Source organism: Lagenorhynchus albirostris, chromosome 3 (assembly GCF_949774975.1).
Source record: "Lagenorhynchus albirostris chromosome 3, mLagAlb1.1, whole genome shotgun sequence".
Classification (NCBI taxonomy): Eukaryota; Metazoa; Chordata; class Mammalia; order Artiodactyla; family Delphinidae; genus Lagenorhynchus; species Lagenorhynchus albirostris.
The window spans coordinates 129,693,597-129,708,451 of NC_083097.1; the positions used below are offsets into that span (position 1 = coordinate 129,693,597).

The window sequence follows — 14,855 nt, forward strand, 5'->3', positions numbered from 1 at the left end:
TATTACAGAAGTGCTCCCAGACAATGACACTTCTCCATGAGCCTCAGACTTCTAGGAAGTCCCTTTCCACTGCACCCTACCACCTCTCTGTTTGTATTTTGTACAACTTTCTTCTTTTATGCAAAAATGAAAAGTAATTAAACAGGAAGCCCTGATATTTATTTTAGCGGCAGTGCCAGGAGGAGGCTGGCTCCCTCTACCTCTGATATGTGCATCTGACCCTTCTGACTAATACTCTGAGAGGTACCCATCCAACCACGTAGTATATTGGCTCCTTGAGACATATGGCCTTCTCTGTTTGCTCTTTCAAATCGTTGCATTCTACCTGAGGCACCTTCCGCCTCGACTGTCTTGATTCAATAGCATTCCTTTATAGTTGGCAGGATAGGTTTAATTGGCATCTCACTGTGGAAATGACAAAGTAGACTCCAAGCGAGAGACAGGCAATTTTCTGTCTAGAGGTCATTTCAAATAGGCATCCTGCAAACCCTTTCTTTCTCTTCAAACCAGGAGCTGAAATGCCACTAAATGCACACACTGGACTGAACCACCATGTCTGGCTCCCCTTTTCGCAACCTGCCTTGCAAGATTGAATCCCAGAATTTTAGAATTAAAAAAGACCTCAACAAGCATCTGGTTCAAAGGCTTTATTTAACGCAACCATATTCTATATTTATCTAGACAGCTCCAATTCCTGTTACCACATACATTCCTGGATCCATTAATGATAAAAGTGAAGCTCAGAGAATTGGAGTGACAGGTCTGAAGCTGCACAGGAAGGGAAGGGCAAAATCTGGACCGATCCAGGCTTATCAGAGCCATGTGGGGAAATTTCAGCTCCAGGACTTGGGTTCTCTTGCTCTATATTTAGAAGTTTGAACCTTGTTAAATGATCAGCCTGGTAGAGCAATGTGGGTCACTGACACCAGTGTTAATGAGTTTCCTGAGTGCAGGTTTTAAAGAGGTGAGTGATTCGTTCCCCGAATGTTTGTTGAGAACCTATATTGGGCCAGGTACTGTATTAGGCATTGAGGATATGCTGGGGAGGAAAACAAATGAACAAAAACAAGATGATCTCTGCCAGTGGAGCTCACAGTGCAGCGGAGGACACAGTCCAGTGGAGGACACATATCAAACGGTCACCCTGTAACTGGAAACACTGTGACTGTTTAGGAAAGGCACTGCTAAGGGGAGCTTAGTCTGTTCAGGGAACTCAGGCAGGCTTCTCTAAGTGTGTATGACAAGCTTGACCATCTCCAAGAAGAGCAGAAGCAAAGCTTCAGGCTTGCACACACACAGAAGTCCAACACTCATAGTTTCTTGGCTTTTCCTTAGAGTCAAGTTGACCTCTCTTTCACCAGCTTGGAAATTATTTCATTACAGAGTCACGATTATCCTCGTTTAACGTATGAGGAAACTGAGGCTCAGAGTAGCTAAGGGACTTGGCCAAGGTTAAACAGTGTTAGAGGTAGACTGATTATCAGGCCAACACCTCCTGACTTGCTGATCCATTCCGCTTTCACACCCCCTCAGCTCAGGCCTAGGCCAGACCAGCCAGAGGGTAGAACCCTTGACAAACGGGGCCAACCACACTGAGAAAGCCAAGGTAAGGACATCTAGTAGGAAAGGTTTTCCTATCCTCATCAGGAAGGCTGATGGCCTGCACCTGTCTTGTTGCCTCTCTTCCAATTGACCCTTCTTGCTGAAGGATGTCCTGGGGAGACTGAAAGGTCTGCCTGTTACTCATGACAAGTAGAAAACTGAAGAGTGAGCAAGACAGTAAGCAGATCATAAAAATAAAGGAAAAGAAAAGAAAGAAAAGGAAGTAAAGATGGGAAGATGGGGGAAGAGAGGAGATACTTACCATTCATCAAAAGTGTGCATTAAACACTTCCTATGTGCCAGGCACGTATGTTCCAGGACGTGGGGACAGAGCAAGAATGATCAGTTGAGATCTCAGCCCCATGCAGCTGACCTTCTATTTGGAGGAGCTCAATAATAAACAAGTCAACAAGCAAATACATAAAACTATGACCGAGAGGGATATGCATTATGAAGAGAACACAGCAAGATGGAAAGTACAGAAGAGAGCACTTTGGGTGGGTGGTCAGGGAGGGTCTCTGAGGATGTTTAAGCTGAGATCTGAAAGCTGAGAGAGAGCAACAGTGGAGGAAGATCTGGGGAAACAGCGTTCCTGGCAGAGAGGCCTTGGGTCTGGAATGAGCATAACGCATTCAAGGACCAGGAAGAAGGTGGGTGTGGCTGGCTTGGAGGGAGTGACAAGGAGCGTGACAGATGAGATCGGAGAGGCTCGGGCCAGAGGTGGAGGTTTTTGCCATGCAGCTGAAATCCTGTTCATCCCTCCTCGGGGCTCTTATGGGTGCTGGACTTCTTTTACTTCACCCACAGTTACCAGTTACATTAGGCCAGCATCTGCGGTAAGCCCTTTATGCGAATTATCTCATTCAATGTCCACAATAGGCCTAGGATGGCTCATTCTGAAAGCAACATTTCTTTTTATTTTATTTTATTATTAAAATTTTTTTTTAAATTTATTTACTTTATTTTTTAAAACTTTTATTGAAGTGCAGTTGATTTACAATGTTGTGTTAATTTCTGCTGTACAGCAAAGTGAGTCAGTTATACACATATATTCTTTTTCATATTCTTTTCCATTGTGGTTTATCACAGGATATTGAGTATAGTTCCCTGTGCTATACAATAGGACCTAGTTGTTTATCCATCCCATATATACTAGCTTACATCTGCTAATCCCAAACTCCCAATCCATCCCTCCCCCACCCCCTACACCCAGCAACCACAAGACACAAGACAAGTCTGTTGTCTTTGTCTGTGAGTCTGTTTCTGTCTTGTAGATGTGTTCATTTGTGTCATATTTTAGATTCCACCTGTAAGTGCTATATGGTATTTGTGTCTTTCTTACTTCACTTAGTATGATACTCTCTAGGTCCATCCATGTTGCTGCAAATGGCATTATTTCATTCTATTTTTATGGCTGAGTAATATTCCATTGTGTATATGTGCCACATCTTCTTTATCCATTGAGGTTGTTTCCATGTCGTGGCTATTGTGAATAGTGCTGTTATGAACATAGGGATGCATGTATCCTTTCGAATTACACTTTTGTCTGGGTATGAAAGCAACATTTCTTGTTCAATTTCAGTTGATGACTAGATCAGTTTTCCCAGGAAAACAGCCTGAGCTCACGTGCTGCTCACATGTCTCCACTGGTATTGCCTTGGTGCATGAGATACAGCACTGAGAGGATCCCTCACACCCACCCCTGGGCCCCACCACCACATGCCCAGTGCACCCCTGAGATTAAAGCTGGGTTCACGGGCTAGAGTTTCTGCTGAGGACTGAACCGGCTGGTGTGCAGCTTTGATCAACAAGTCACTCAGGTAAGACATAAGAAACAGCTCAAATCCAATTTTGTGCAGGATCCTCCTGGGAGCTGGAAGGGGTGGGGAGGAGAGAGACACGGAAGATTTTCCCGTACATGACCTCAGCTGCTATACTTCGCTCAACTGGTAATTATTTAGCACCGACTGTGTTCCAGGCCTAGAAGGAGCCACAGCTCAGCTTCATGTGGTAGAGCAGAAGTAGGAGCTGAAATACATGTGCGCTGGCGCCGCTAGCTCTGCTTTGGCCCAGGGGGAGATGGGCACCCTTTTGTCAAATTCCTCAACCTAGAAGGAGCACCAGTTTTCTGATTCACAAAAAGAGAAGTGTGTGCTAGCAGAGGCAGGGCACAATGCAGAAGACAAAAAATTACAAAGTTCCTCCTTGCTTGGAGCTCACATTCCAGAGAGGGAAACCAAAAATGATACCTGTTCTGAAGAAAAATCAAGCAAAAGGAGATGATGGAGGCGATCTCTGGTATTTTATCGATAGATCAGCTGGTGAGGGAAGCTCTCTCTAAAGAACATTTGATTTGGTTCCTGAGAGATGGCAGGGAGAGAAGCACGCAGAGGTTTAGAGGAAGAGATGCAATGGCACAGCAAATTTGCAAAGGCCCTGAGACCATTACCGACCTGGTGCATTTGAGGAATATAGCAGTAAAATCAGTGTAACTAGAAGGGAAGGAGAGAGGGCACAATCTAGAAGTCAGGCCAGATCACTGAGGGCCTCATGGGTTGTGGTAAGGATACTCATCGACTATTCTAACTTGAAGGGAAGTCATAGGCCAGTTCCCAGGAGCAGAGCAAGCCTCGTGTTTGTAAACGGATCACTCTAGCTAGCGTTTCTAGCACTGTGTGTGGTGCTGTGGAGGTGCATAAAAGTGTTGCCACATTGTGTTTCCCTCTGTAAACTTCCACTTTTGTCAAAGAGACCGGATGGCAATTCAATTACAGAAACACTACAGCAACTGCAGGATAAAAACCACAGGCTATTCAGTGCAGTATTATTCACCATAGCCAAAAAGGTGAAAATAATCCAAATGTGCATCCGTGGATGAATGGATAAGCAAAATACGTATATATATACAATGGAATATTATTCAGTCTTAAAGAAGAGTGAAATTCTGACACATGCTACAACATGGATGAATCTTGAAAACATTATGCTAAGTGAAATAAGCCAGACACAAAAGGTCAAATATTGTATGATTCCACTTATATGGAGTACCTACAATAGTCAAATTCGTAAAGACAGAAAACAGAATGGTGGGTGGTTACCAGGGGTTGAGGGGAATGGAGGGGGGTGTGGGAATTGGGGAGTTAGTGTTAAACGGGTACAGAGTTTCAGGTTGGGAAGATGAAAAAGTTCTAGAAATGGAGAGAGGTGATGGCTGCACAACAATGTGAATGTACTTAATGCCACTGAATGGTTAAAATGGTATTTTTACCGCAATAAAAGAATTTAAAAAGGCATAGGGCTAGGATCTAGGGATGGAAGAGTGGGTATTCTAGGCAGTGGTAATAGCAAGTGCAAAGGCCAAGAGGCAGGAATGTGCCCACTCTGAGGAACAGGAAGAAGGCCAGTGGGCTGGGGCTCAATGAAGAGAGTAAAGGGTGAGGTCTGTTCATAAATAGCCTTGTAGGACCTTGTAGTTCCTTCTAGGAATGCAGCGGAAGATGCGAAGCCATTGGAGGGATTTGAGCAGAGGGATGATCTTACCTGATCTTTGTTAAACCAGGAGCATTCTGGCTGCAGCTTTCTTTAATCTGAATCTCACTTGCAAACAAGGATAAGAAAAGCACTTACCTCACAGAGTAACTGTGAGCATTAAAAGAGGTAACGCTTGCCAAGGGTTTAACATGGTGCCTGGCATAGAGTAAGTATTTCAGTAAAAGGTAAGCACTACTGTGACAAATCCAAAGACAGCAGCCCCCTGAGGAGGAGTTTTGGAGGACTTCATGGAGGAGGTGGCAGTTCAACTAGCCATAGAAGGATGGATCAGGTTTCCACCGACAGGGATGGAGAAGAGCAGGCTTTCTGGGTGGAAGGAGCTGTGTGGTTCACAGCACATGAAGGAAAACAGCCAGCAACTGGCAGGGCAGAAAGCAGGAGAGAATGTTTGATCAGCTCTAGCCTAGGTGATGGGAGTTGGGTTTTTAAAAAATTAATTAATTAATGTCTGTGTTGGGTCTTCCTTGCACGCAGGCTTTCTCTAGTTGCGGGGAGTGGGGGCTACTCTTCACTGTGGTGCCCGGGCTCCTCATCGCGGTGGCTTCTTTTGATGCGGAGCATGAGCTCTAGGTGCGGGGGGCTTCAGTAGTTGTGGCACATGGTCTCAATAGTTGTGGCTCACGGGCTCTAGGGCTCAGGCTCAGCAGTTGTGCCTCATGGGGTTAGTTGCTCTGCGGCATGTGGGATCTTCCCGGACCAAGGGTCGAACCTGTGTCCCCTGCATTGGCAGGCGGATTCTTAACCACTGCGCCACCAGGGAAGTCCAAAGATGGGAGTTTCGAAGGTTTCGTGGCAGATGTCAAGATCCGAGCTATGATTGCAGAAAACTGCATCTCCATTGCCCGCCCTGGTGCTGGAAGAACTGGGAAGCAGGACTCGTCAGGATGCTGGTCCAAGGCTGGGGGGCTAGCAGCTAGCCAGGCATGGGGGTCAGCGGCTGGGCTGGAGACCCAAGAGAATCAAGAGAACGCATGTGGGGATGACAAAAAGGCAGGCAACCAAGAGGGCGCGTCGTCCCTCAGCATCAGAGAGGAAGCAATTAAGTGAAGACCATTGTAGGAGCCACAGGCATCGCCATCGGAGGCGGGCCCCTTAGCGGTCCGTCCGCAGAGCCCAGACGGCCCGACTTCCTCAAAACCCTCACCACGGTTATAGACACATTCGCTTGTCTAATGCGATTATGTGTTTAATGTTTCTGCTCCCAGATGTCAGGGCTCGAGTCTGTTTTCATTTCATCCCGGTGCCTGGCACAGTTTGCCGAGTAGCTGAAGAGGAGATAGGAACCGACAAAAACATTTCGAGAAAGGGCTCCGTGAGCTGAGTGCCCAGAGGCACACGTAGGACTGGAGGGCATTCCAACTCCAGGGAGGCTGTATTCGCGTGAGAAAAAGTCCTGCAGAGAAGTTCCGGGTACCTCCCCGCCGGTTGGCAGGGACAACAGACAGGTGGCGGGGTGGGGGGGTACAGCACCTCCCAGTTTACAGAGGGCATTCACACCTACTGCCAGGAACTCGGAGGGAAGAAAACCAGGGCCCGCCCCACAGAACCTCGCGCGTGCAGCGCAACCGCGGCTCCTTTACCCGCCTGGGAACGCCGAGGCCCGAGGGGGGCAAAGGAGGTCCGCAGGTCCTCGGGACCGACGCTCTGGGGGTGGGAAGTCACAGCCCTACTCCCTGGTGCGGAGTGTCCGGCCGGGTTCCAGCACGATTTGCATATCCCTGGGGAGCCCGAAAACTCTCGGCTGGAGTCCGGAGCCGAAGTGGCCGGGCGGGACTTTGGGGGTCCCTGGGAGCGCGTCCCAGCCCACACCAGTTAGCGCCCAACTTGCCAACTCCCCGACTTTCGCAAAGCTCCCGCGGGCGGGGGAGCAGCGGAGGAGCGGGCCGCACCATCGCGGCCCGAGAGGGGGGAGCGGTCTGCACTGGGCCCTCGCCGCGTCCGGGCGGAGCAGAAAGAGCAGCGAGAAGGCCGCGGCTCGCGGCGTATGGCTCTCGGCAGACGACCCCGAGGAGGCGGGGTGGGACGCGCGGCTCGGCAGGACTAGGGGACGGCGGTGTTGGCGGCGCCCACCCCCCCGCGGTGGCGGCGCGGTGGCGGAGTCCGGCTCCCCGGCCTGCAAACGGCGGAAGTGCCGCGGAGTTGGAGCGGGGCCGGCGCCGCGGTCGCTTCTCTTCGCTGAGGTACTGCCGCCGCCGGGCGGACGGGCGGACGCGCGGAGCTGGGGGCGGCGCGGCGGGGCCGGCGGGGCGCGGCGGGGCTGACCGGCCCCGATGAGGCGGAAGGAGAAGCGGCTTCTGCAGGCGGTGGCGCTGGTGCTGGCGGCCCTGGTCCTTCTGCCCAACGTGGGGCTCTGGGCGCTGTACCGCGAGCGGCAGCCCGACGGCACACCCGGGGGATCCGGAGCAGCGGTGGCCCTGGCGGCCGGACAGGTGAGTCCCCCAGCTGCCATGCAGTTGGAAACACGCTCTTCCTGAATTCACATCTGGCCTTCGGTTCCTTCCTTCGTCGGCCCCTGTCTGCCTCGTCAGAGGCAGGTCCAGAGACTCCTCGGTTCTTCCCATTGTTTTAGGTGGGAAAATTGAGGCTCAGGGAAGGATAGGACTTGTCCTACGCTATTCAGAAACCGAACTAACTGATGCCCAGTGTGATGGTCTGTTTCTTACCATAGGTTACCATCCTCTTTTCTGTCCCTGTGTGGTGTCCCCTCACCTCTTCCAGCATCCCTCTCTTTTGGAGGATCCTACAGCCCTGTATCCCAGGATGACTTCTTCTGGAGATGTTGGTCCTTCTATTTGGTGTCCAGGTCTTTTCCGCTTTTCCCCTCACCTGCTGATTGCGATGTTTCCTCCTCAGGTCAGCTCCTTTTCTTGTTTACCCATCTGCCCAGAGAGACACCTGGGCCTTCTTCCTCTCCACCCTCCTTCTTTCCCAGCCGTCTTTCTTTCCCAGATCCTGTGGATTCCTCGGCGGATGCAAGGATCACACTCTCCTTGGAGCTTCAGGCCCTGGGAGATGGTGGTGGAGCTCTGGTCTTTGAGGGGCCTGCTGCCTTTGACTTTCTGGGAATCCAGAAGTGGGGGCTGTGGTGGGAGAACCCTCAAATTCCCCAGAGGTTATTTGTGCCCAGAGCTCTGAGGATGGAACATCAGATGCTTCCCCTGTCCCTTCTCAGAGTACCCATGACCCCTTCTGAACTTGTCCAGGCTGATTAGGTGTTGTGTTTCTTGCAGCCAAGACTGAAATCTTAATTACTTTTGCCTCCTCTGAACTCACCTATGTACATTTGTGTGTGTGTGTGTGTGTGTGTGTGTTTGAGAGAGAGAGAGAGAGAGAGGAGTACATGTAGACTGCTAGCAAAAGCTCTGTCACATCACTCCTACTGTCCTACCTCCTAGGTGCCAGTGAGGCTATATATGCATGAACTGTTTCACACAGTGGGACATTTCAGGTTCTCTTGTGGGATTTGCTTGGTCCTGTGGAAAGTGGGTAAGTTGTGCATCAGGGTTGAACTTGACTGATGGTCGGCCGGATAAGGGAAGAGGCTGATTTTGGATGGTTTTCCTTTCTCTTCCCAGGATCAGGCTGCTGTCTTGAGTACAGAGGGCTCTTTGCGACAGGGCTGACCAGTTTGAAGGCAGCCTGTCATTCTGGTAATTGTTGCAAACCATCCTGGAGGACCTGGTTAATCCTTTTGGTAGATCTACTGTTTGGAACGTAAGGCCCCAACTCCTTTCCTAAACCCCTGGTTCAAACCCTGACAGCTGACTTCGACACCTCTCTCTTAAATTCTGTATCTATATGGGGTTTTCCTTCATGAAATCTGTTCCCACCCTGTACTAGCATCAGGGTCAGGAGTTCAGGGTTCTGTCCTCAGCTTTACTATTAACTTGCTGTGTGTGTTCTTGATCACCTCCCATCTCCCTCTCTGAGCCTCCCTTTCTCCATCTGTAAAATGTGTTTACTGGTCCAACTCCAGCTTTCTGTGATACCGTCAGTGAACCAATGTGGAAGACAATGGCCACTTCTTTTTCCTTTCCTAAGGCAGGAGCCCCTTGTAGCATCCCTAGCTGTGAGGACTCCTTACTGGACACAGCCCCAGATCAAGGGGGCATTGTCCTGCCTAAGTGCAGACTCTCCTTTGGAATAGCTGTAGCCAGTTCTGAAATAGCTCCTGACATTCTGCCTCTGCCTGGAGAAAGCCCTCGTATTTCATTTGCTGTGGATGCCAGAGAAATCCTGATTTTCATTTTCTATAGACCCAGATGTGTAGAGAGAAGGTCAAGGTTAACTGCCAGTTTAGCCTGAGCTTTCAAAGTAAATTAGTCACTTGCACAAGAGGGGATTGATGGAGTAAGGCAACCTTTTGGGCAGAGAGCGAGGGGAGCAACAGCTGGGCGCTGCTTGGAGCCCTTAACTGAAATGGACAGAGGGGCTCATCTGGGAAGGTCTAGTTCTTGTTCATTTCTTTTTCTCTGGAATATCATGAAGGGGAAGAGGAGAAAGAAGTGGTAAAAGGGTTTGGTGGTGGTGGTAGGGGGTGCCAACTGATGATCCTCGCTTTAAAGAAAATATCTCAGCCTCCTGGGAGCAGTAGAATGGAGCTATTTCCCCAACGATCAGCTCTTCTAGGTGCCGTAGGATTCAGCATTCATCTGCTGCCTTTCAGGAACACCCTGCCAAATTTCCACACAGCCCCTTTTTGTTTCACTCTCCTGCAGATGCATAGCACTAGGCTTTGCCTTGAGTCCTTTTGAATGTCAGCTGGCCTCAAGGGAGGAGGCTGACTTCTCAGAGTGCTGGTGTTCCATCCCTCATCCCAGAGCGCTGGAATGTGCACGTACCACATCAGGCTGCTGTCTGGGGAATCTGGCATCTCAAGCGCACAGAGCTTCTTTCGACAGGGCTGACCAGTTCTGAGCTCAGCTTGTCACTCCTGTAATTGTTGAGAATATCCCAGAGCACCTCATTGATCTTTCGAGTAGAAATAACTGCAGAGGCTCTGGAGGGAAATCGGACAACAGGATTTTATCCAAATGAAAACTATATTCCTTGTGGATTTGAGAGAAGTTTCCTTGCTGGTAACATACTCACTGTTTTAGTCCTTTAACTCCTTGATTTCTCCACTGGATTAAAGAATACAGGATTTTAAATTCAGAGGGTTTGTCATCTGCTAGAACGTAAGTCTATGTAACTTATGCTAGCTTATGCTTAGTGTACTACTGGAGCTGGGTAGGGCAGCTGATTTGTAAAGGACATAAAGCTTCAAGGATTTGAGCATTCATCTGGTCGGACAGCTGGCTTCTTGGAAAGTAGCAAAACTAAGCAAGAGAAGCCAGTCTGGAAGCCACCTTCATTTTAATTTGGGGGGTGCCTCTCATTTCTAGTCCCAATCTGCTTAACAGCTTGGTTTAATTCTCTGATCTGTTTCATATTCCAGGCTTGGGAACTGGCTATTAAAAACCCGTGTTAAAGAAATGTGACGCAGTGCCTCCCCATTTCTGAGCCATAATCTCTTGTGAAAATGACTTCATTGGATAATAGCAAGCATGCAATAGAAATTGGTGGGATAATAGAATGCCAACGACTTTAATTTTCAAATATCAAGAGTTTTTCTCATTGTTTCAGAGCTGAACTTTATTCTTAGAACATCCAGAAATCAATACTTCCCTCCCCCCGCCCCATTTTTTTATTCTTCCTGGTGGCAGAGCCTGACCCATCAGAAAGTTGAGTACCACAGAAATGTAGCCATGGAATGATTTGTTTAATTTTCTACAGAGGGGTTGGGATACTTTAGATTGCTAATCACTTCTCTGTCTGCTTGCCCAACTGAAATCTGATGCCGCTGGGGAAGTGTTGTTGATTTACCTGAGCAAATCTGACTTCCTGCATTCTTTTTTCATCCTAGGCTTGCAGTTTCCTAGGGAGCCCAACTGATAAAGGTCTGGGAACAGAGGCCTGGGTTTTAGTTTATTACTCTCTTGCCCTGAACGCACTGTGTGACCTCAGGAAAGTGGTTTCACCCCTCTGGGCCTTAGATTCTCCACCTGTGAAGTGAGAGCTTAGATTCAGAAGGAGCAAGGTAAATGTGTGTCAGAAGAGTGCTTCCCCTCCCCTGGCCAGGGCAGACATTGCTAATCAGTCACTTTCCCTCGAAGCCCAAACTTGGCCTCTGACTGTTTCTCAACATTGCTACTCAAGTGGAGTTAATGGCATGTTGAATCTTATTTCAGTGTAGGGGATAGATACTTTGTTAGGACTTTCCCAACTCCAGCATCCTGGGGTTCTGTGAGTTTGGAAGCTTGTGTTGGAAAGGCCTGGATAGCAGAAGTGTGTTTAAACAGGCCGCCATATCTACCTTGTGATGAGACCACTACTTAGGGATATGTTTATACTCTAATGCCTCCTCTCAGGCTGTGTTCAGCGTTTAATCTGTTGGCTCCAGTGACATGATAACAAAGAATGGAATCAGGAATGTAAAAGCAAAGGCCCATTTAAAGGATAACCATCTTGCTTGCTAATTGTACCTTGTCCGCAGTCAGCTCTTACACAGAGATGGCATCAGGATCTCATCAGTAAAAGACACTCTGAGGCAAACTTGGCAGCCAGAAATGTGTCCCGTGGCAGCTAAATGCTCACAAGGTGTTTGCAGTGGGCTCTGTATTGTGCATATATCTGGCTGTATGTCATGTATGTGTCAGAGCCAGCAAGGGAAGAGCTGATGCCCCCGATGCCCCCAGGAAGACTTAAATAATTTGATTCCTGCTTCTCAGAGAACCATTGTCCTCATGCCCAAGAAAGGAGGTAGCCTATACATGCCTGACTTCCTGTGGCTAAGGAGTGCATCGTGGCCTCTCCTCCCAGAAATGTCTTAGAGTAGAAACCACATCCTCTTCTAGGACATAGCTTAAGCCTTGGCACTTGGAAGACAGTCAGAGCGTGTTTGCTATAGGATCTATGCGTTTCAGAGCAGGAACGGTGGTACAGAAGTTATCTAGTCCAAGCCCCTCATGTAGTAGATACGGAAACTGAGGCCCAGGAGAGGGGAAATCAGTTCTCAGAGGGAGGGAGGCAGACCAGAGCCCAGTTCTTCTCCAGGTTCTTGCTCTGTTTCACCATGCATGTTTTTTCCCTTCGCATCCTAATATTTGATCCTTCTCTATGATTATATCCCTCATGAGCCAAGATTATCACTCCCAGTTTTGGAGGCCAGTACGTATTGAGACCGATTATCTGCTGGAACTTACCGGGCTTTTTTGCAGATCTATTTTTGTAAATTTTCTTTCCGAATTTTGACAGTTTTAAAGCAAGTGAAATGTATTAAATTTTAAGGTGGCAGTGGGAAACAGCAGGGCAATAGAGGAATTAAAAGGATGCATAGCATGTGGCACCATTACTGCTCCCTGTGGCAGACAGAGCCAATCTGAGTCTAAGAGCCACCTCAGATTCTCTCAGTTGCAGTTAACAGAAGGAATTAAGCCACGTAGGCTGAACTGAGTAAGGGAATATATTAACTCCTGTAACTGCAGTAGACTTCAGGTGTGGTATGATCTAGAGGTTCACATCGTAGACTGAGCCCCCAGGGTAGCAAGAAATGGTTGTAGCTCTTTCTCACCTCGTATCCACACCCAGATCCTACAGGAGAGAGTCTGCTTCTTCCGGTAGCTTCTTTATAAGAGAGTGGAAACTTGTGTCCTATAAACTGTAGCAAGACTCCTTAGGTGTTATTGGCCCAATGTGGATCTAACCATTCACACTTGTCAGCAGGATGAGCTGTGCTGATTGACCTAACCCACCCTGCAGCTAGGGGTGAGGTCAGGCCACCCAAATCATAGGAAGAGCAGTTTCCAGGAGAAAAATCTGGATGCTCTCATGGGGAGGAGGGGAAATGAAATCTAGGGATGAAGCCAACAATTGTCCACTCCAGAATCCTGCTGACACAGTGTCCCGGGCAGTCACTGCGGGGGACATCAGACCTGGGCCTTGAGATAAAACCTCTCTGCCATCTTGGACTCAGTTTTAGATACTGAACCTGCAGTCTGGAGGTCCGTATTCTCATCCCAGCTCTGCCACCCCCTGGCTGAGATGATTCACTCTGTGGGCCTCAGTGACCTCCTGGGGAAAACCCAGGCGCAAATGCTTCCAGCACAGGGTAAGTGGACGGTTAAGATTAGGAGCAGTTAAAAGCTGCTTTTATTTGATCTTATGAGTTCTGCTGCCGCCTTCCTTTCCCCTCACAGGTGTTCTGAGAGCTGTCCCTCTCCCCCACTCCCACACCCCCCATTCAAAGGCAGTTCATTGAAAATTTGTCTCAAGCTGAAAAAGAACTTCTGTCTCTTCAGCTTCGACTTTTTTTCTGCCTGGCCCTTCTTAGCTGGAGGAGGCGGAGTGTTCATACTTTGGAAGCTAGAGGAAGCTAAACAATTCCACTTGCTGTGGTGGGTGGGTGTGTATTTATGAGTGTGTAGCTTTCTCTCCATGTGTCTCTCTCCTCTCTCTTATCTTTGGATGGTTCCTGTTTGCTGCCCTCTGCTGAGTATAGATAGGAGAGGGAAGGGGAAAAGCAGGCCCATTTCTTCCTTCTCTTTGGTTTTGGGAGAATTCTGAGCTTCAGATGCTGAATGGTCTTCAGATTTCCTAGATGATAAAAGCCACAGTATGAAATGACACTAACAAGAAAGATGATGATGTAGATGATAAGATGGTAATGTCAACAATAATTAATAGCAGCTACCATTTATTTAGCACTTATTCTGCTAGGCGTTGGACTCATAAGCCCTTTACCTGTATGTCTTGTTAAATACTCACAATTATAGACAGGTGGGAGCCAGTGAGGGAGTGGAAGCTCACAGAGGTACAGGTATTTGCCCAAGGATGGCCCGAGGATGCACAGCGTGTGGTTGTGGAGCTGGTGTTTGAGCCTGTGAGTCTCCTGCTGAGGCAGGAGAAAGACCCTGCTTTCCACACCGCCCCTCCACCCCTCCTGTGAGGCTGCCATGGGGGCCCAGGTGTCTGCACAGAGGGGAGTGACCATTGCTCTAAGACTGAACTTCCTCGGTGAGCCCACAAGGTCATTTGGTGACCTTGAAGAGGAGCCTTCACCCCACCCCTGCCGAAGCCCCATTGGCATAAGGACTCCCCAATCTCACTAGATTGAGACACTGTGGAGCAATGTGTAGGGCTTTGGCTTTGGAGCTACACTGCCTGGTTCAGGTCTCTGGCCTTGGGCAAGTCACTTGACCTCTGTGCCTGGAATTCTTGGCCTGTAAAGGCATAATGTTAACTCTATGGGGGTGGGCATTCTGAGGGTTGGATGAGTCACTGTGGGTGAGACCCTGAGCACCAGGCGTGGTACAGAAAGCGCTCAGTGAGTGTGGCGGTGCCTGGCTTAGAGTAGGGATCCATTCTTCTTGGCCTCCCTGTGGCGGAGGGAGGGAGGGATGCTTATATTGTCTCTGTCTGGAAGGTGGAGGATAGGTGGTTGGCCTCATGGCACAGGCTGCTCTTTGTACCCCACTCCCTGACTCTTTGGAATCTGAATCAATCATGGGGGGTGCCCACCTACTTCCTCCCCGAGGAGAGAACACAAATCCTCTGCATCCTTCTAGGCAATATTCTTTGCCGCTTCCAGGAAGTATTCTTTGGTCACTCTAGCCCCCAGGGGTCTCTCACCCTGCTTTAGTTCCCCTGAGCCCCTGGCTTTC

At 48.9% G+C, this 14,855-nt stretch overlaps 1 protein-coding gene across 6 annotated transcripts in view; it reads left to right on the top strand.

Annotated features, from left to right (window-relative positions):
* The first annotated feature begins 7,352 nt into the window (after nt 1-7,352).
* The window catches only part of GALNT10 (polypeptide N-acetylgalactosaminyltransferase 10), a 229,855-nt gene continuing 222,352 nt past the window's right edge, over nt 7,353-14,855 (top strand). For all 6 annotated transcript variants that reach the window (XR_009539646.1, XM_060144071.1, XM_060144073.1 and 3 more), the window contains exon 1: nt 7,353-7,583. Coding sequence is in view for 5 of the 6 variants with exons in the window: in XM_060144071.1 (XP_060000054.1) it covers nt 7,425-7,583 (159 nt within the window). In the remaining variant the exon portion in view is untranslated. The remainder of the gene's footprint in view (nt 7,584-14,855) is intronic.